The following is a 22,047-nucleotide window of genomic DNA, read 5'->3' as shown; positions in this document are numbered from 1 at the left end:
CCTGGATATCTATCTGATGATGTCTCGGCTAAACCACAAGGTGGAGGACTACAGAGACACATCCAGAGACCCCTGGTGGTGTTCGTAGACACCTTGGGGGTTCCTTAGTATTTCCCTCTAGTCTACCTCTTCCGTCCAGTGGCCATGCCCCCAAGGGTCTTAAGAAAGATCAAAAGAAATGAAGTCCAAGCTTCTCTTGTTGCCCCATACTGGCCAAGGAATTCCTGGTACTCCAACATGGTCAGCATGCTTTATGCTCCTCTGTGGAGACTTGCGTTGTAATCAGACTTTCTCTCCCAAGGCTCATGCTGGCACCAACATTGGGCCCAGCTAACTTTAACAGGGTGGCTATTGAAGCCACTTTTCTAAAATCTAGTCTCTGCCCGGAACTACCATACGATCTGGAAGGCTTAAATAGTTTCTTAGGATTTCTCGTCATTTTTTTTCTTTTTTACAGGGGTCATAAGAGCCCTAAACTTTAAATGTCCAGGTGTCAGCCTTGTCCATGTTCTTCCAGAGAAAGCTGGCATAATTGCCTGTGGTCCAAACTTTGCTCCAGTGAGTGCTGCTCGTTCAGACTTCCTGCATCCATCTGGTGGTCCCTTGTGACCTCAACCTTTGTGTTCAGGGCGTTACAACTGCCACCAATTGAGCCATTACAATCTGTGGATTTAAAATATTTGTCCTTGAAGACTACTTTCCTCCTGGCAAACTCTAAAGCTCGCAGGTTCTCCCAATTAGGGGTCTTGTCTTGCAGATTCTCTTTCCTGTTGTTCCATGAGGATAGGGTGGTACTCAGAATGAAACCTTTGTTCCAGCCGAGGTAGTTTCCAGGTTCCACCTGAACCAGGAAATTGTGATTTTCAGATTTTTGATTTTTGAATTATTTCAAAACTGGGGATAGCTTGTCTGATGGGCTGGATCTAGTAGGAGTCTTGCAGATTTACATTCAGAGAACAACAAGATGTAGAACTTTGTTCTGTATGGTGCACAAAAGAGAGCCTGGCCTGCCTCTAAACCAACTGTCACCAGACGGATTAAATCTGTGATCCATCAGGCTTACATCAATGTAGATCAACCTGTCCCAAGGGCTATGACTACTAATTCTACCTGCTCATTGGGAACTTCATGGGCAGCTCAACTGGGTGCTTCTGGTGAACAGCTCGGCAGCTCTGCCACTTGGTCATAAGTGCACTCTATAAGATTGACATTTTTGCATCCAGAGAGGCTTTTAGAAGCAAGATTCTGCGCACTGTCAAGGTATGTTCCTTCCATTACGAGCAGCTCTGGGGCATCTCCATTGTGATTCCAGATGTTTTAGAAAATGAGATTTTTGGTATTTAGGTAAAATCCTTTTCTCCTAATCCATGGGAGACCGTGGACACCCTTCCTGTTTCACTCCTTTTGTTTCCCTGTTATTTCTGTTTGTTTGTGTTGTAAAGTTTTCTACTTTCTCTATTGGTTGTTTCACTTGTCGGGCTCCTTTTGTAAGCTTTGTTAATTAAAACTGACTTGAGTAGATACTAGAGGTACAGTATGGGGAAAGCTTACCATTAAAAAAATCTTTAAAGTGCCAGTTCTCCTCATGTTGTGATTCCAGTGTCCCCCATGTTTTAGGAGAAAAGGATTTTAAGCATGTACTAAAAATACCATTTTCTCTGTCTGGGGGACACTGCTACCATGAGTTGTACAAGGGGAGGGTGGATTTGGCACTTGACTAGTTAACTTGTTTAATGTAACATGCTGACAGATCCCTGCCCTCTGCAACCCCCTTTAGCTCCTCAGTTTCGTTTAACTGCCCAAGGAGTTGGATTTTCTTTTATTGCTAGTAAGGTATTTTTTCCTTATTCTTTATTTTCGATTATTTTCATTTATTTCTACTGGTCCAGGTGACTACGAACAGACCGTTGGGTAACAGGGGACACTCTTATAGTGGTAGGTCTTCCTATTCCCCGAGACGTCCCTCACCCAAGCTTCCGGAAAAGCCAACAGCCTGACCGTCATTTACCCTTTCTCGCAGGAGTGAGAGGACGCCTGCAACTGTTCAAAGATCAGTGGGCAGTGTCTTCCCAGGATTGTTGGATTTGCGGGATGATGAGAGACTACATGATCGATCTCTTGGAGCGGGCCCCTGGTCATTTTTTTTTGCCCCCCAAGTTCCCTGTTCCGCAACCCGGAAATATGACAGGCGATGCTTCACTGTGTTGCCTGTCTTTTTTCCCGCTGGGGTCATCTGCCCGGTTTCTCTGAACCAGAGGCCAAGGTTTTTATGCCAGCCTCTTTCTGGTTCCCATTTTAAATTTAAAGATGTTTGAATCTACACATGCGGGTGGACAGAGTTTGCATGGAATCTCTTAGATCGGTCATCAATGGCCGCGGACCATCCATCCTTCTTTTCATGCAGCTCCTAGGGAAAATGGTGTCAACCTTCGCACCACTGTCTTTTGATATTGTATTCCCGTTGCTTCCAGTGGGATCTCTTGATAATTTGGTCAGGATCCCATCTGTGATTGGAACACCAACTACTCCGGTTGTCACCCACTGGCAGTAGGCAGGTCCTTTGACCTGTGATCCTGGATCATAGTAACCACGGACACCAGCCTGCGGGGGTGGGGGGTTGTGGTCCTTCATGTTTTTCTTCAGGGTCTTCGGTCGCATCAGGAGACCGCCCTATTAATTAACATTCTGGAATAGAAAGCCATGTTGATGGCCCTTCATGGGGCCCAGACAAGCCTTCAGGGGTTCCCGGTCTGTCCGCCGTCTGTCAATGCCACAGCAGTGGCTTACGTTAGAGGGCAGGAGCAGAAGCGCGGAATGAGTGGTCGCTCCACTCGGAGGTCTTCCAGTCGCTGTTCCTAAAGTGGGGTCTTCTGGAAATGGACCTCATGAAGTTGTGGCACAGTTGGCGGGTACTCAGGTTCTGCTCAAGGTCCAGGCACCCCCGGCGGTGGCTGTCGATTTCATGATAATGTCCTGGAACTTCCAGCTGGGGTATGTGTTTCTCCCCATTCCGATGCTTCTCCATGACCTCAGACGGGTCAAGCAAGAAGGACTTTCATTGACACTGGTGGCTCCCACTTGGCCTCGTCCTGTCTGGTATGCAAACATACTGTTCATGGTAGTGGGTCAAGGACATAGTCTGCCAATCTGAGATGACCTCCTTCTCCAAGAACCCTTCCGACATCAGGACCTGCTTTGGCTAGCTGTTCGATCAAGAGGGTTCTCTCCCAGAGTTGTGAACACCCTACTGCAGGCTCGAAAACCCGTTTCAGCTCGGATCTACTACAGCATCTGGCGCACCTACATTAGGTGGTGTGAGAGTCGGGCCTGCCGCATGTCATCCTTTGGTCTCTAACGCTTCCTTGCCTTGATGCAGGCCTTCAGTTCTCTGCCCTCTCTGTGTTTTTCCAGCCATAGTATGTCCCGCCAACTGCAGCTTGGGATCTGAACTTTATGCTCCATATACTTCCAAGGACCACCCTTGAACCCCACTTACATTTAGCGGATTTTCGATCCTTGACATGCAAGGTGAGGTTCCTACTCGGAATTGCTTCAGCTCACGGAGTGTCCGAGTTAGGGCCCCTTTCATATCGAGAACCATACCTGATATTTTACGATGGCTGGGTGGTACTCTGTGCGGTCACTTCCTTTCAACCAAACGTGGTTTCGGGTTTTCATATAGACTAGGAAATCGTGGTTCCAGTACTCAGAGGTGGCAGCATCTTCAGGACCTTATCCCATGGAGTTGCTGGATGTGGTCAGGGCTCTCTGCATTTATGTTCGGAGAACATACCAAATTCGGCGCACAGATTCCTTATTTGTCTTGTTTGATTCCCATAAACGGGTATGGCCGGCTTCAAAACAGACTATTGCCAAATGGCTTTCTTCAACCATCAAGTAGACTTATGTCAGTGCTCACAGACCTGTACCAGATATGATTGCTGCCATCTCCACCCACTCGGTGGGGGCTTCTTGGACTGCACGAAATGGGGCCTCAACTAACCATCTTTGCAGAGCAGCCACCTGATACTTGGTCTATACTTTCACCAAATTTTATCAATTCCATGTCTTTGCGTTCATCGACGCAAGTTTTGGCCATAGTGCTCTACGTGCCGGACTGTCAGAGTGGTCTCTCCCTAAGGGGGGCTGCTCTAGAACGTGCCCATGGTAGCAGTGTCCACCAGATAGGATTAAAGAGGAACGGATATATCATAAGTATAACTATCCTCTTTTTCCTGGCTTGTTTAGTCTATCCCTTTTTATTGAGGTTGCGTCTAAACAAGTTTATATTTAATGAGGTCTTTCGCTTCCACTTCCACATCTGTTATTCTTATTTCCATTATAAGTTATCCCTTGCTTTTGCTACCATTTCATCTAACTTGTTGTCTTCCTGGGTGATAGAATTACAGCACAACGCATTTGTGGTACTTTATGGGGTAACGACATCATGCATGCCTATGGAAGTTTTAATACTACAGTACTTATAACATTTAGATCCATTTCCCATGGTGTTCATTTGGAAACTGTTTTCTTCCTGAGAACATTTCTTTTGCAGTAAACTGTTTAGCTATGTTCCACACTAGTTAATGTTATTTATATTTTTACTTGTATTCTATGCTCCTTTAGTATATTGCTTTTCATTGTTTAGGCAAATGTTCTCAAGTTACCCAACCACTACGATGCTGCCCACCCGTCGAGCACAGACCCCTCCAATCACATCACTTCCTACATCCCCTACAGATGATGTGGGAAGGAGACAGAGCCTAACATCCCCTGACTCTCAGCCATCGAGACACACCAACCGTACAGGTGAGTGTACAGCTTTTGCGATCAATAATTCATTGTAAATTTCTAATTTTCAAGTTGTGTCTTAAACCATATAGAGATCAAATGTCTTGATAAAATGCCACTTCATATTTGAGTTGGTTGGATATTGTTGCGTTGTGGTTATTTAGCTTTATGTAGTCTACACATTGCTTGATGTTGCTCTCTATTTGTGTATTATAATATATATCTTTTTATTTTGTGGATGTGTTTGGTTATATGTAGACTTGAAATAGCTAGCACTGACATACACACCAAGCTGACACTGTATAAATATCTGGTGACCAGATTGATGTAGTCTGAGCCTTGAGTATTGTCTGAGATCAGTACCAGAAAAAAAACATATATACAGCAGGTGAAATAAGTATTGAACACATCAACATTTTTCTCTGTAAATATATATTTAAAGTGGCTATTGTAATGAAATTTACACCAAATGTAAGCAACAACCCTTGTAATCCACACATGCAAATAAATCAAGCCATAGAGGTCCATAAATTAAGATTTGTGTAATAATGTGAAATGATACAGGGAAAAATGATTGAATACATGAGGAAAGGGAGGTGCAAAAAGGCAGGGAAAGCCAAGAGAACAAGTGAAATCTATCGGTAATTAAAAAGCAGTCCTGCCAGCTGGTTCAGCCACAACTGATGTCCTATAAAAAAAGTCTCATTACGAATGTGTCACACAAGAAACATCTCATGATGGGTAAAAGCAAAGGGCTCTCAAGACCTTTGCTACCTTATTGCAAAACATACTGATGGCATTCGTTACAGAAGGATCTCTAAACTGCTGAATGTTCCAGTGAGCCCTGTTGGGGCCATAATCTGGAAGTGGAAAGAACAGATTTCTGAGAGAGGAGTGAAAAATTATCAGAGTTTTACAAGAACAAGGACCACATGTGGAGAGCTTCAGAAAGACCTGGAATTAGCAGGTACTATTGTTTCAAAGAAAACAATAAGTAATGCACTCAACCGCTATGGCCTGAAAAAACATGTTGAAGCTCGTTTAAAGTTTGCTGCACAACATTTGGACAAGCCGGTGAAATACTGGGAGAATATAGTATGGTCAGATAAGAGGAAAATTGAACTTTTTGGATGCCATTATACACACCATTATACACACCATGTTTGGAGGATAAATGGCATTGCACATCACCCCAAAAACACCATACCAACAGTGAAGTTTGGAGGTGGGAACATCATGGTGTGGGGCTGTTTTTCTGCACATGGTACTAGCATATTGCATGTTATTGAAGGAAGGCTGAATGGAAAAATGTACCGAGACATTCTTAATAAAAAATATGCTGAAGATGAAATGAGGGTGGACATTTCAGCAAGGCAATGATCCCAAGCACTCAGCCAAGGACACTCCATTGGTTTCAGAGGCAGAAAATAAAGCTGCCAGAATGGCCCAGCCAATCACCTGACTTGATTATTTATATATATGTATATTTATATATATGTGTATATATATATATATATATATATATATATATATATATATGTATATATATATATATATATATATGTATGTATATGTATATGTTATAGGTTGTCTGAACAACCTCTGTGAGAGAGAAGGAGAGGAGGATTGAGATTGGGCAAGCCCCACTAGCTTCTAATTGGTCACTGTTGGTGATGAATTAGATTTAGTGGCACAAACATTATTTCATGTCAAGTGATGAGGCTGCTCTACTATTTTATGAGAAAAGTGTGTGCTCGTGAGAAGGATACAGCAGCAGGCCTAGCAGAATAAGTGATGATGGTGGAATTTTACTGCTATTACTTGCAATTTACTGGGCACCACTATAACATCTGGAAAATTACTAGTTACTGCTAGTATTGCTGATTTCTTATTTTGCATTACTAGAATTGGTGTATTATTAATTGGCATTACTCTTACTGGTGACATATTACTGAGTATCATTATTGTTACAGCTGCTATATTAATGTTCAGTAATACGATTGTTGCATATTAATGGTTATTACTGCAAATAAATTGAGTATTGGTAACATATGACTGGGCATAATTGCTATTTCTGGCATTTTACTGCTACTGTTGTCTTATTAATGGACATTTGTTCCACCAGTGACTTATTAATTATAATTTCTGTTGGCATAATACTAAGTAGTACTACTAATACTACTTTACGTATTAATGAATTGGAGATCCCCAATTAAAAAATAGAATTATATGAGGCCCTTTTGGGCATACGTACCAACCTTTGAAAGTGAATTCCGGGAGATCCCGGGCGGGGGGGTTGGTTGGGAGGGGAGGGGCACGGTCAATCACGTCATTTTGGCCACGTCCCCCGCTACAAAATGCCATTTTTTGTGTGGGGCCAAAATTACGCAATTCACCGTGAATCGTGTCATTTTGACAAGTAAATTACAGTATGCGGGATACTTGCCTGCTCGTCCGTGAGACCTACACGGATTTCGGGAGTCCGGGAGAGTTGGTAAGTATGTTTTGGGTAAGTCAGGAGCTGCCTGCGAGTCCCTAGAAATTTAGCACATTGCCCATCACAGTGCAGGGTCTTCAGAAGTTAAAGTTTTTGATATAGAAAGCACTAAATACAGGGCATAATATTAGGCACATGCTGATATAAGCAATACCCAGCTTTATATGTTTCATTTAATTTCACCTTGTTCCCATGCTTTGGGCAACATACTGGCATGGTGGTGAGCATTGCTGCCTTGTGCAATATGTGTGGAGTTTCTGTGTTCTCCCAGTGTTGGCGTGTATTTCCTTCAGGTGCTCCAGTTTCCTCCCAGAGTTCATAAAACATATTGGTAGATTAATTGACGTGTGTGTCACAGAATGTAAGTTCCACTGGGGCAAGGACTGATGTGAGTAATAAACATTTTCTGAAACGTCCTGCATAATATGTTGGCTACCTACATAAAGGTCGGTGACGTTAATAATTTTCTTTATATCCCCACAGCTTTGTCAGATCCCAGTAGCCGTCTCTCTACGTCCCCACCACCTCCTGCTGTGGTTGTTCCCTTATTAGAAATGGGGTTTTCCATCCGACAAATCAAAAAGGCCATGGAGGCCACTGGTAATTGTCTTGTCTATATTAACCTTGTTTTTGTAATCCTTCTCCATATAGTGATTTAACCTGTAGGGTGTGTTTGTGTATAAAAAAAAAAAAAGACTGCACTCCAGAAATGGTGGGAAAAATTTGTTTAATCAAGCGACATTTTGAGAACCTATGGTCACTTTACCAAGTTGCTTTATACATTAATCTGCTTCTTTTTATTTATTACAATGATGCTAATATGCTGACAATTAACATAATAGATCACAGGCAATAACATAAATGCAAGTTGAATAAACTATTTGAAAAACAATGTTGTTATATCCCCATATAGTAAGTCAAATGTATAGAAATCTATTCTGTCATTTAAAATCTATAAATTAGTAAATAGTAAGTAACCAAACAACCACAGACAAAGAACATGATCCTAAAATCTAAACAAACGTCAGATGGAAACAGAGACTAGAAATAACAGTGCACAACATTTTCTGATTTCAAATCAATAATTCAAGAGAATACAGCGGTTTAGCTACGAAACCAGAACAGATCAAAATATCATTGTGTACTTAAAAGTTTACGACCAGACATCATTTGGTTGTCAAACATTCCTAAATTCCACTTCATGTGGACTCAGTGTCCAAAATTTAATAAGCAGTTACTTCATAACGCAGTATATCTTGTAACTAACCAACATAAAAAGTAATTGTGCTACTGTTATGCAAGGTATTATGAAAGGCGTATAAGCATACCTGCCTACTCTCCCGGAATTCCCGGGAGGCTCCCGAATTTCGGTGAGTCCTCACGGACTCCCGGAAGAGTAGGCAAAGCTCCCGAAATTTGGCGAAATTCACGGCATCTGTATTATTCAAAGACCATAAACTCTTAGTTGATTTTAAATGTATTGCTGATTTTTGGTAGTGTTTTGTTATTATAGGAGAAACGTTATCTTTATTCAATACATTTCATTCTTTATATAAGATATCTTCACAAGACATAGCTAATAATTGTTGTATTGATTTATAGATTGAATTACAGCTGTATGCCTATAGTCACAATGTCTTCTTGTGCTTGAAAACTATTATAAGAGTACACATAAAAATTGTGACCTAGGAAAACCAGCTTTTAATTTGCTCAGATGAAAGCTTGTTGCATGTAGAATACTGTTCACATATGTTTCCTTATTATATACTGATGTGTTCATCTTCCCACAATGCAATGAAAGGGGAATGGAGTTGTTTAATAGTTGGCAACCTCTTCACCTTTGAAGTGTTAACATTGTTTCCAGCAGAAAATAAAACTAGATGTATATAGGCTTTTATTTTTAAAACTGAACATCCATGATTAGAAAAATACAATTGGAAAGTCCCATCAATTGGTTTTACTATACAAGTTTCCCTAATTCAATTGTAACAATCTGCTGCAAGAGAAAACCTTGGTCACTGTGAAATGGTCATGTGTTGCAATTGCTTCAGTGACCGATACAGGTCAACTTGCAAATGTGTACGAGCAACAGCATCCAAGATGCTGTCCACATCCAATCTGAGTGACAACATCAGTAAAGGGCAACGGTGGGCATAAGTGTATTAGTTTGAAGAGCAAGGCTAATCAGACAAGTATCTGCTTATTACATGACATGCAAATTTCATCTGTAGTGTGAGCAGCCAGTTTCATCAAAACCGATACAATGAGATATCCACAGCGCAGGATATCATTGTTGGGTTGCTGTGCATAAACAGCCATCACACCTGGTAATTCACATGTGTTAGTTCAGTGGCGTAGAGAGCGCACAAAATTGACTACTGAGCAGTGGAAAAAGAGGATTAGATGAATTATCCTTCATCATGTTCTTGACAGATGAGTGACTGTGTTGCGCCAAACTATAGAACTTGTGAGCCTTTGGGTGCAGTCATTCCCTTAGAAAACATTGGTACTTGGTGATCATCTTCACTCCATGTTGCTGAATATCTTTCCTGATGGGAAGAGTACCACAAAGTTGTACTTGTGGCACATGCTTGTCCAATTTCCTATTAAATGGCTTCACATTGGTGCTTATATTTTCTTGTCCACTACCTGTAGTGCTGCTTTTCTATCTCTTATATTTTAAATGTTGAAATAAATTGTTATCTCATGGTTTTTTTTTTAGGTGCCAGAGAGGCGGACCCCCAAAACATTACTGTGCTGGCGATGTGGATGATAGAACATCCAGACGATGAGGAGAGATACTCAGGCAGAACCAGTGAGCAGTGCCAGGGTGATTCCATCTTAGGTGCAGGTGGTAAATCCAGTGATGTCGCTTTCACAGGAGAGATTACCTCCTCAGACATTCCAGAATTGGAAGTATGCTTTTGTGAGAGGTTAGTGCAGTATAATAAACGAGACACTGATTGAAAATAGTCAAAATGTTGTGTAGCAGTTCTGTTTATTTCCTGTCCATTAACACTGAATGTTTTGAATATAAACCTTGATGGTATTTATTTTAAAGTTCAAACTCTCATTGTGCAATGTATTGTCTTCCTGTAGCCCAGACGGCATGGACCAAGTAGAAAACTCAGGATCCAGCAGTGGGCAGCAGCCCAGAGGGAGGTCCACTGTAACCAGGAGGCAGAAGTTTGATTTGGCAGCAAGGACACTGCTGGCACGGGCTGGTATGTCATTTAATTAGACTTTATAGTTGTCAATGATTCTTTGAAACCGTGGTAGCAGTCACATTCTTTAAAATACATGCCCGAAAGAAGTTTGGTAATGAGAAAAAAAATTGATCGAAGGGAACAATTTTCCTTCCAAATCTAGCTGGATGGGGAATTCTATTTATGAGGAAGGGATCTGGATGTACTTGATAGCTTTCTTCTCTCATTCACACCATTACGTGTGAGACTGCAGCTATTTACATGAATTTGTCATGATAAATGTTTTCCGAAAGTTAACCTATTGTTTTTATCATTTGCCAATTTTGACTTGCATCTAGATTTTAAGACATCACATTGTTGCATCATGGATTATTTGTTCCACATTTTTGTTAAGATATGGTAATGTGAGAACAGTCTAGTTTTCCTATTTTGAAAACACAGAATTTGGCTGAAAATATTCTACTGATCCAACTTCTCTGCCTCATTGCGATACCGTAAGACAATATATGTATATTTTATAGTTTTGTTTCGATTGTTTTTTGTATTTCTCATTTATTCATTCTGGGGTACACTGCCTCACCACCAGGATATCATCATCATCATCATTTATTTATATAGCGCCACTAATTCCGCAGCGCTGTACAGAGAACTCATTCACATCAGTCCCTGCCCCATTGGAGCTTACAGTCTAAATTCCCTAATATAGACACACACTCACACACACCCACACACACACAGGGAGATAGACAGAGAGGGAGAGACTAGGGTCAATTTTTGATAGCAGTCAATTAACCTACCAGTATGTTTTTGGAGTGTGGGAGGAAACCGGAGCACCCGGAGGAAACCCACGCAAACACAGGGAGAACATACAAACTCCACACAGATAAGGCCATGGTCGGGAATCGAACTCATGACCCCAGTGCTGTGAGGCAGAAGTGCTAACCACTAGGCTAGATCGGGCTGGGCCGTTAAAGTTAACTTTTTCAAAGGAAGACTGCTCCACTCTATATCCCCCCTCCCACCAAAGGAAAACTCCAGTTTTAATAAAGTGCCCTGGAGTGTGAACACTATTCTTTCGGCTGCCTATGCTATCTTTTTCCCTTTTTTTTTTTTTCTTAATTTTTCTTTCATTGTATTTATTCATTTTATTTTAGGTATGCGTCTAATACATCAGGTGCAGCACCAGTTCTCTTACTCTGTTTTAACAGGTTGTAGACTTTATTTCTGAGGGGACAGAATTATATTCAGAGTACTCTTGTTATAGATAAACCGAGTTAATTCCATTCCAGTTTCATTGCAGAACTGTTTAAAACTAAAACAAAAAAAAAAGACGCAACATATTTCAGTATCATGTCTGTAAAAAGGGGCTAATGGACCTGCAGGAAAGTGTACAACATTATACATGTACAAAATGTAATGTAAAATTATCTTGTGGACAGTCTGACCCTGACGCCCTGTGTGGTGCAGCATGCAGATATGAGTTCCGTGATCGGGGTGCACCCGCCCCAGTGTTGACGTCCCTGGAGGAACCGGCTTGGTCCAGGTCGCTTGCGACATCCATAGCCGAACTCACGAGGGTTATGTCATGGTCCACAGAGGTAGGTGATCTTTCTCCTTCCTTAAATGCACCACACGCGCAGTTGTCACAGCTTCTACATTCAGTTAGTGGAGCCTTCCAGATTGAGACAAGCTTGGTGGTATCCGTCAATTCCAAACTCTCAGGCCTCATCATTGCGGCCCGTCGCGTCTTACGGCTGCATACTTGGTTGGCGGATGCTGACTCAAAGCGTACCTTTAAGATCCTTGCCATTTGGTGGACTCGCTCTGTCTGAGCTGGAACAGGTTATTCAGGTGGCTACTGGCGTTAAGAGCACCTTCTTGCCTGTCAGCTCCGCTAGACCGAAACAGGCACACTTTCCATCCTTTCGTCCCTTTGGCAGGTCTAGTGCAGCTCCCTCCAGAGGATAGTCGTCTTCATCCATGGGGGGACCCCATGGAGGCCAGGACACAGGTAGATGTGGGGCCTCCAAGCCAGTGATAAGTCCGCGGCATGACAGGTTCTCTCACCATGAGATTGTGGTCGGGGCCCGCCTCCTGCGCTTTCAGGACCAGTGGCATCCATTGACCACAGATGCTTTGGTTCAGGGGGATTATGACATGCGATTACGTCATCGACCGGATACGATTTCCCCTGCGCAGTTTCTTCACCACATCTTTGTTTTTCCCTCTCAGGTGCCTGGCGCTTCAAAAAATCCATCAGAAGAGTGCTTGCTTCTGGGATTATTGTCCAGGTCCTACAGCTGGGAAGAGGGTTGGGGTTTTACTCCAATCTCTTTCTGATTCCCAAACCAGACGGATCGTTTTGTCCAATTCTAAACCTCCAGACCCTCAACAAGAGGGTCCACGTGCTGAAGTTTCAGGTGGAATCCTTGTGCTCTGTGATTGCAGGCATGGAACAGGGGAATTCCTGGCTTCAATCGGTATAAAGGATGCCTGCTTGCATGTAACCATCTGGGAGGAACGTCAAGGTCTCCTCCACTTTGCAGTGCGCAACAATCATTTTTAGTTCATCGCTCTGCCCTTTGGCCTGGCAACCGCTCTGTGGGTGTTCACCAAGGCGATGGCCATCATGGCAAGGATCCTGTGCTCTCAAGGGTTCACGGTCGTACCCAATTTAAACAATCTGTTTCTAATGGCACCTTCCTCATCGCTGCAAATTCAGCTTACAAGTCGCTTTTTGGAAGCCCTCAGCTCGGTGATAAATCTAAAACCTCGTCAGCCCCTGGGCAACAAATGCAGGTTCGGGTTCACCTTTAACATGGTGACTTGGAGGGTGTACCTCACAGAAGACAAGATTCTCTCACTTCTACAAAAGATCAGGTCCATCCTGGTAAGGAGATAAGTGTCTCTTGTGTGAAGCTCTTGGGGTCCATGGTATCCGTTATTGGGGAGGTACCCTTTGCACAGTTCTAAAGAGAGATCCTCCAGAAATGGTCTGGATCCCTGCTGTATTTGGACAGGCAGATCATTACACTGTCCGAGACCACGCATCTATCCCTGTGTGTATTGGTTAGCCAGTCCAAATCTGGAAAAAGGCCACTTTTTCTGCGCATGGACATTGATCACTACAGACAGCAAACCACTAAATCAATTTGAACATACAATGGTTTGTATAATGGTGCTCAGTAATTTGTCATACAAGGTGCAAACTAAATGTCCAAACACGAGTCTGGCTGGGCGGTGCGCGGTAATCGGTCCACTCTGGTTGCAGGGTGTCTGGTCTACCCGGGAGGCAGCACTACCCATCAATGTACTGGATCTCGGGCGGTTTACAATGCATTGTTTCAGGGTCAGCGGGTTCTGACTGGGAGACCCTTTTGAAGGTCAATTCAGACATTGTCACTGCCGTGGCTTACTTGAACCATCAAGGGGATACGCGCAGCACTATTGCGATGCGAAAGATGGTGAGGATCATATCCTGGACGGAATGCCATGTTCTGGATATCTCGGCCATCTTCAACTCAGTGGTGGAAAACTGGGAAGCTGACTTTCTCAGCCGAAACAGTGTCCACCCTGGGGAATGGTCTCTTCACGGGTAAGTCTTTGCAATTTTGGTGCATTACTGGGGCCAGCCAGAGATCGACCTCTTGGCATCTGCTTTAATTCCAGGGATCCAAGTGCTTGGTACACCAATGCCATGACCGTTCTGTGGCGCTTCAGACTGGTGTACCTGTTCCCTCTATCTCCATTGCTCCTACGGGTCCTCAAAAAGGTAAAGAACGAACGCTTTGCCGCAAATTGGTGGCCCCCAATTTGGCGCGCCAGCATGGTACTCAGACATTCAGGGAATGGTGGCAGCAGGTCCTCCATTCTGACTGCCTCTTCGACCAGACCTCCTGGTTCAGGGTTGTCTTCCATGCCACTCCTTAGATCATCTGACTTTGACGGTGTGGCTACCGAGAACCTAATTCTTCAGATCAAGGGATTCTCACAGTGTGAGGTTAGGACCATGATCAAGGCACGGAAGCCCACTACTTCTTCCATTTATTATCTGATTTGGAAAGTTTACATTTTATGGTGTGAATCTTGGGGGTTCCCCACTTCCTGTTTCAGTCTCTCCCTGCTACTTTCCATCCTGAAGGTAAGTTTGGGTAAGGGACTGCATCTTGTACCTTTTTAAAGCTGCAGGTCTCCACGCTCTCTTTTTCAGCGCTGTCTGATGGTTTTAAGGGATGTTCAAACATTTCTACAAGGGTTTTGCACGCTCAGCCCACCTTTCTTCATCCGTTTGAGCTATGGGATCTTAATTTATGCTCTGTACTCTTGCTAGGGATCTCTTTGAGCCTTTGGAGTTGGTAAATCTCGGATATGTCACTTGGAAGGCAGTGTTTCGTCTCGCCATCTCCTCTGCTCGTCGGGTGTCTGATTTGGGAGCGCTGTGCTGTAACCCCCCCTTTTTGGTGTTTCATTTGAATAGGTCGGTGCTCTGCACTAAGCTCTCCTTTGTTGTGAAGGTGGTCTACAGGTTTCATTTGAATCAGGAAATAGTGGTGCACGTGTTCTGTCCTTTTTCTTCAAATTCTTAAGATAAGATTTAACCTCTGTTGGACGTGGTTCGGGCCCTTCGGTGTTACTTCAAATGCACGGATCCGGTCCGTAAGACAAACAACCTCTTTGTACTCTGAAATTCACAAGCACGGTTGGTCTGCATCCAAGCAGTATTTTGCTCGCTTGCTTCCACCATTCGTTTGGCCAATGTCCAGGCATCTCGCCCTGTGCTGGTGTGTTTGAAGGCTCATTCCACCAGGGCGGTTGGCTCTTCATGTGCGGCACATCATGGTGCTTCAGCTAAGCAGTTGTGGCAGGTGACGACATTGTCATCTGTCCACACTTTCTCCAAATTCTACAAGTTGCATGGCTTTGTATCTTCGGATGCTAGCTTTGGCTGCAAGTGGTTGCACACAGCTTTTCCAGAGCAATCCCTCCCTTAGGGTTAGCTTTTGTATTTCCCCAATGTCTCCCAGTGTCCCCAATGGTAGGAAAGAGAAAAGAGGATTTTTTTAGTCACCGTAAAATCCATTTTTCTGACTCCATTGGGGGACGCTGCACAGGTCAGAGATATGGATTTTACGGTAAGTAAAAAAAAATCCTCTTTTTTTTTTTTTGTGCTTACGTTATATCAACTTCTCTGGTTCCATTTTGGGGACTCTGCGTTCCATTTTTAGAGTCTTAATTTTTGTTTTGATTCCATCGTTCCTATCCTATGCGGCTTTGTTAGTTGTAAACATAATTGGCTGTTAGTGGAGGGGTACAGAACGAGAGGAGCTTCTGATTAAAAATTATTATTTATTTTAAATGCACCTACTCCCATGAGCCCTCCTATAACCGTATTGCAGCAGTTGTAATGGTTTCCCCAAATAGAATCAGAGAAATGGTTTTAAAATAAATACAAAAAAAATCCTTTTTTTTGTTTTCTTTTTTTTTTTTAATTGTATATCATGAGATTTTATTTTCGTTCCAAAATTATTCTAAACAAAACAAAAACTTCCCTTTTTGTTAAATTTCAGTAAGTCTCCTCTATTAAAGAGTATGTTCACTTATTCTGGAAATACTGAAACTCTTGATATTTTGAAATATTTATATTGACATTTATATTTATTGTGAAATCTTCCCAGTTTGCTCTAAAAAATGTTATGTAGCCCAAGTACCATTTTAGTATCCCCTGTGCCAGTAAATATTTTGTCCCCTGTTGTGTTTAGCATACGATATGTATTATTCCTGTAAAATTAAAATGAAGTGTTAAAAGCTTGTCAGTAGTGAATTATTCCGTTCCGGTATACAGCTATTATTAATACAAAGAGGCAGATTCAATTGGCGTGCATTTTTACCGTTACTACATTTTTGCACGCACTTCTATGGGGCACTAGCAAAAAAGGGTGTTACTTCTGTAAAAAAAAAAATCTGCGCAAGGTGTCTCGCGGCCGTTACGTTGCCACCTTGCGCTGATTTTTTTTACACTTGTATTCCCCCCCATAAAGTGATTTTTAATATAAAAGTATATTGTTCAGTTTTGTAGGAAAGTGATATGATAAAGTTCTCTGACTAATTTTTTCATATCTTTCCACTTGTCAGCTGGATTATACCGTACTGTCCAGGCTCACCGCAACCAGGGTCGAAGAGATGGTCTATCCTTGCAGCAGGAACCTGGTGCTCTGTATGACCTAAATCTGGATGAGGAGCTAGAGATTGACCTTGATGACGAGGCCATGGAAGCAATGTTTGGACAGGACCTGGCAAGCGATAATGATATTCTGGGAATGTGGATCCCAGAGGTACTGGACTGGCCAACATGGGTGTGTGACAGCAGCTGGAGCTGCTCCCATCTCTGCTCTAATCCATTACCCCCTGCTTTACACCCCAGCATGAGATCAAGAGCATTGATGCATGCAGCTTCCAGCTACTGCATCTAAGCATTTAATTATAAGGGAGGGCCATCTCTGCTAGCAAAATTTGTCTCTCAATTTTACAATGAAGGGTTAATCTATGAGTCAACATGCTGTCAAATATCTTCCTTTGACTGGTCAAGAATACAATAAATACAGGCTTCGCACAGATTAGTGGGGTGATTCACAGATGGTGAACAATATTGATACCATTTAAAATAAATTATTTATTTAGTTATTCTAATCCAAGCACATTTAGATGTAATAATATAATTATTATACAGTACAGCAGTGTTGAAAATTGTTAAAGTGTTGTTGAAGTGATGTTAAGATATAAACCCACATATTCTAAAAATATGTTCTCTTGCCAAATCTTTTGTAGACCATTGTTTCTTATTTTTTTTTTAAACCAACAATTTTCTTCCTGTATGTAAATACAAATAAGAACCTTGTTGAACCCTGTTCTCCAACCCCCCCATCCTCAGCATGGCAATTGAGTTTTCTTGCATGTATTTTATGTAATCCGTATTACATGCAAAATTGCTTAAATTGCGTCTGTATTAACATGCATGTTAAGCTGAGCTGTTTCTTTGCTTGTGTCTTAAGCAGTATGCATGCTCATCTCAAACGGTCTGTTTCTTCCACAGCACGTATGTGAGACAGATGAACGAGAGGAGGTGGTTATCTGTGAACTGTGTGAGACAAGCGTACTAAGCTTCAATCAACACATGAAGAGGTACCACCCAGGTTGTGGGCATAGCGCTAACCGCCAGGGATACCGCAGTAATGGCTCTTATGTAGATGGCTGGTTCGGAGGAGAGTGTGGCAGTGGTAATCCATACTACCTTCTATGTGGTAGCTGCCGGGAGAAGTATTTGAGTCTGAAGAGCAAGCGTAAAGCAACTGCATCAGAGAAGTGAGTTTTTAGAGCAACCATTTTCTCATTGTCAGTGTGTGCTACTCAGTGTCTTGAATTCATATAGCTGTAATCAATATAAGCAGTTTATTAGCAGTAAGTGCTGGCTAGCTTCCTGGATTCCTGGTTCTGGGGATGAGTATCACTTAATCTACACCATTTTGGATGCAGTTTGATTTTGGAGCTATTTAAAGCATAGGCAAAATCGTATTGCCAGAATGTCCTAATTTCATGTATGCCAGTTTAGGAGGTTTGAAGTGTAAATGTGCAACTCCTATTTTATAGCCATACCTCAGTAGTTTTAGGTGTGCGATGACTTTTTTTTTTTTTTATGACCTACTGTTGGGTTCCCACCATGTACCACCCCCCAACTTAATGTTTGTTTGTTTTTTGCACTCTTATTTGAAATCCTTGCAAAACGTAATAAAATTTCTTCAGTTAAAAAAAAAAACATAGACAAAACCAAATTTATGCCAAAATGTCAAAGCATGCTCTCATTTTTGAGCACATTCACAGCATGGTGTGAGACAAGTCACTTATGAAGAAAACTGTCTTTGCCTTAGGTACAAAGGACATGCTCCTGATCTGATTGGCAAACAAGACAGTGTTTATGAAGGTAAAATAATTCTGTTCATTATAACTTGAGTTTTGAACTGACCTATTTAAAAATCTGTGTCAACCAATAAAATGTCCAAATGGCTTCATTGTTACCTCTAACCTGTTGTTGATACACAGAAGACTGGGACATGTTAGATGTTGACGAGGATGATAAGCTGACCGGAGAAGAGGAGTTTGAACTTCTAGCTGGACCCCTTGGCCTAAGTGACCGCAGGATTGTACCAGAGCCGGTGCAGTTTCCAGACAGTGACCCACTTGGGGCATCTGTAGCCATGGTAACAGCTACCAACAGCATGGAGGAAACACTAATGCAAATAGGTACCTTGGGATGTGGATTAACAACAACTTCTGTTTTCCCAGTTGGAAATTAGTAGTATTTAATATGGTGATGTTTACCTGGTGAGATATTGACTATCCTTCAGTCTTTGATTACTGGTGTGCCTGTAATCTGTTACCTACTGTCTCTTCAATGTTTAGCCTATATTCCTTCCTAGGCTGCCAAGGTGCTTTGGAGAAGAGCTCCTCCGGCCGGATAACTCTGGGAGAGCAGGCAGCAGCTCTGGTAAATCCTCATGACCGCGTGATGGCATTAAGGAGGGTTATAGCTGCTGCTCAGGTCCTGCTGGCTCGTACTATGGTGATGCGTGCACTTTCACTGCTGTCCGTTAGGTCTGTACTCTTCTCTCTGAGCTCATTGCTGCAATTGTCATAATAATAATAATGTCTAATGGGAAATTGCCAGCTTTGTTATTGTTATATGTTTTCATTCATGTGAAACAAACTGGTTATTGGAGTAAAGGTCAATTACAAACTGCAAAATCTGCAGGTGCTCAATACATTTTAATTTGCACAAATTGTCCTCTCACCCATTACAAATAGCACACCCGTTAAGCACCCCCCTTCAGAATTTTGGAAATGGTCCTGTAAAAGTGTTCTGTGTGTCTGGCTGGTAAAGCATGGTATGTAGAGTAAAAAAAAAGTCACTTTTAGTTTCAGGCTACTAACACTTAAGGAACAACACCTTCTTCATTAAACACTTCAGGGTTTTTATTTCTTTAAATACTGCTTGGTTTCACATTGTTTAGTGCTGAAAAATGAAACCACAGGAGTGAGGAGGCTTCTGTACTGTCTTTTTTACATGTCACTGCTCTGAATCCCCCTAACCAAGGGTACCTTCTCCACCCATTGAATCTGTGTTAAATAATCCTATTCATGCACCTAGCCTACACTTGGCAGAAGATGCTACATTTTGAAACCATGCAGACAGTGCCATTGTGGCTCACAAATCCATGCGCTCTCTCAAAAAAACAGGTTCTTTTTTTTGCTCAAAAATAGGCATGAAGTTTTGCATTTTAAAAAATGACCCTCACTACCTGAAATATCTAGGGCTATATACTATTATTTGGTTTACAAATGTTAATATATTATTGTAAATACAGCATAGGTACCTCTTCATACCAGTCCTAAATGTATATTTATAGCTCAGATCAAGTGTAATATGCCTGTACACTGCATCAGGACAATTGGAAAGAAGATCAGCATGCACAGTAGTTAGATGAATCAATCTTGTTTACAACATTTTGTGAACCATTTTGATGTGTTTGTTTACTTTATTTGGCACTACAGTGCTTCTTTAATAAAATGTTATACTATATCTTGGTCACAGAACTTTTACACTGGTCAGAAATGTTGACTAAATGAACAGTTCAGTCTAAAATGTAAAAAGCCTTGTAATGCAAGACATTCATATACCCACCGTGGACTGGCATCAATGTAAATGTTAGTCAATGAAGAAAACACCGCACTGAGTTTTGGCTAGACCCCACTATGGAAGTATAGTTATATACAAGTATACATTGAAAATGTAAACATTGGATTACAAAAAAAGAGAGAAAGTAGAATTTGTGTATCTGGGGCACTCCTACTAGCACAAGATCAATAATGTAATTAAAATGGTAAATCAATATTGAAAAGTGTTAAAAACATATAGCGAAATATTAAAAAAAGGAAAAAATATTTATATTGATGAGTTAAATATTATACTGCTAAAAGGGTAGTGAAGCTACCCTGCTGGTTCGCTGTCCTTGTTATAACATATATCATTGATAATTGTGAATACAATCAATGTCTACATCATCACTTTATAGGTAATATTTTAAGTTTAAAACACTATTGACTTAAAGTAGTTAGTATTTAAATTATGGGAACCTTGGTTTGTGTAACAATGGATCAACTTGTGGAGAGCACTAAATAGTATAAACTCAATTTTGTTCTCTAAACAAATATATTACAATGCCGTTATTACAATGTATCTAAAAGAGAGAACACAATGTCCATCTTAGCTAAAGGAGTGTTAAGGTCCTTATAACAAAAGTACAAATACATTTATTGGGAACCTTAATAGTTAATATTTAACTCATCAATATAAATATTTTTCCCTCTTTTAATATTTCGCTATATGTTTTTAACACTTTTCAATAAAGATTTACCATTTTAATAACATTATTGATCTTGTGCTAGTAGAGTGCCCCAGATACACAAATTCTATTTTCTCTCTTTTTTGTAATTGATGTAAATGTGTCATCTTTGTGTTTTTAAATACTACGTCATTTCCATTAAAACATTTCATTTGATAACTAGATTTTCAAAGTTGTATATGTCACTAATGGAAGTATCATATTGTTTATTACAGTAATAGCCTGTAATTATTTTCTCACCAGTAGAAAATATTAGATCTATAATTCTATTTTATATTATCAAAGTAAAATATAATGGTATGTTTCTTTATCCAGTGGATCTAGTTGCAGTCTTGCCGCAGGTCTGGAATCTTTGGGTCTAACAGATATCCGCACTCTGGTGCGCCTCATGTGCTTGGCTGCTGCAGGTAGAGCCGGACTCTCCACTAGCCCTTCAAATACTATGTCTAATTCTGTAGACCGCTCCCGTGGTATGCACAGCAAGACCAGTAAACCCATCTCATGCCTAGCATACCTGAGTACAGCCGTGGGCTGTTTGGCATCTAGTACACCCAGTGCTGCCCGACTTCTTGTTCAACTTTGTACACAGGTCAGACATTTTTTTGAACTTTTATCACCTGCGGTTAACAATTAAAATTAAGATACATTGAAAATATTCTTATTATACATTTAGAAATTCTTAGTTGTCATTTTATTTGACTGCTTCTGACTTCTGTATAGTACTTTGATGTGTTTTTTTATGATACAAAGTTCTGATAAGAATGCATAGCAAAATTCATATGCTCCCCTATCACAGCACAAATATCTTACCAGTGTGTTTGCTTCCTCGACTCGTGTGTGTGTGTGTGTGTGTGCGTGTGCGTGTGTATATATGTTTGTATGTATATATATGTGTATGTATATATGTGTGTGTGTATATATATATATATATATATATATATATATATATATATATATATATATATATATATATATATATATATATATGTATATATATGTGTGTGTGTGTATATATATATGTATATATATATATATATATATATATATATATATATATATATATATATAATATATGTGTGTGTGTGTGTGTATGTTTTGT

The 22,047-nt window shown here is 41.1% G+C and overlaps 1 protein-coding gene across 9 annotated transcripts in view; it reads left to right on the top strand.

The window, feature by feature from the left end:
• HERC1 (HECT and RLD domain containing E3 ubiquitin protein ligase family member 1) overlaps nucleotides 1–22,047 on the top strand; it is a 237,658-nt gene that overhangs the window by 129,835 nt on the left and 85,776 nt on the right. For 6 of the 9 annotated variants that reach the window (XM_075208383.1, XM_075208382.1, XM_075208388.1 and 3 more), the window contains 10 exons: nucleotides 4,649–4,809; nucleotides 7,772–7,888; nucleotides 10,011–10,221; nucleotides 10,388–10,512; nucleotides 16,627–16,847; nucleotides 17,585–17,853; nucleotides 18,417–18,469; nucleotides 18,589–18,789; nucleotides 18,966–19,140; nucleotides 21,264–21,537. In XM_075208383.1, coding sequence (XP_075064484.1) covers nucleotides 4,649–4,809; nucleotides 7,772–7,888; nucleotides 10,011–10,221; nucleotides 10,388–10,512; nucleotides 16,627–16,847; nucleotides 17,585–17,853; nucleotides 18,417–18,469; nucleotides 18,589–18,789; nucleotides 18,966–19,140; nucleotides 21,264–21,537 — 1,807 coding nt within the window. The remainder of the gene's footprint in view (nucleotides 1–4,648; nucleotides 4,810–7,771; nucleotides 7,889–10,010; nucleotides 10,222–10,387; nucleotides 10,513–16,626; nucleotides 16,848–17,584; nucleotides 17,854–18,416; nucleotides 18,470–18,588; nucleotides 18,790–18,965; nucleotides 19,141–21,263; nucleotides 21,538–22,047) is intronic. The other 3 variants (XM_075208386.1, XM_075208384.1, XM_075208390.1) reach the window with 3 other exon arrangements.

The sequence above is a fragment of the Mixophyes fleayi genome, chromosome 4, assembly GCF_038048845.1.
Source record: "Mixophyes fleayi isolate aMixFle1 chromosome 4, aMixFle1.hap1, whole genome shotgun sequence".
Classification (NCBI taxonomy): Eukaryota; Metazoa; Chordata; class Amphibia; order Anura; family Limnodynastidae; genus Mixophyes; species Mixophyes fleayi.
The sequence above is the reverse complement of the archived record's forward strand: the minus strand, read 5'-3'. Positions and strand labels throughout refer to the sequence as shown.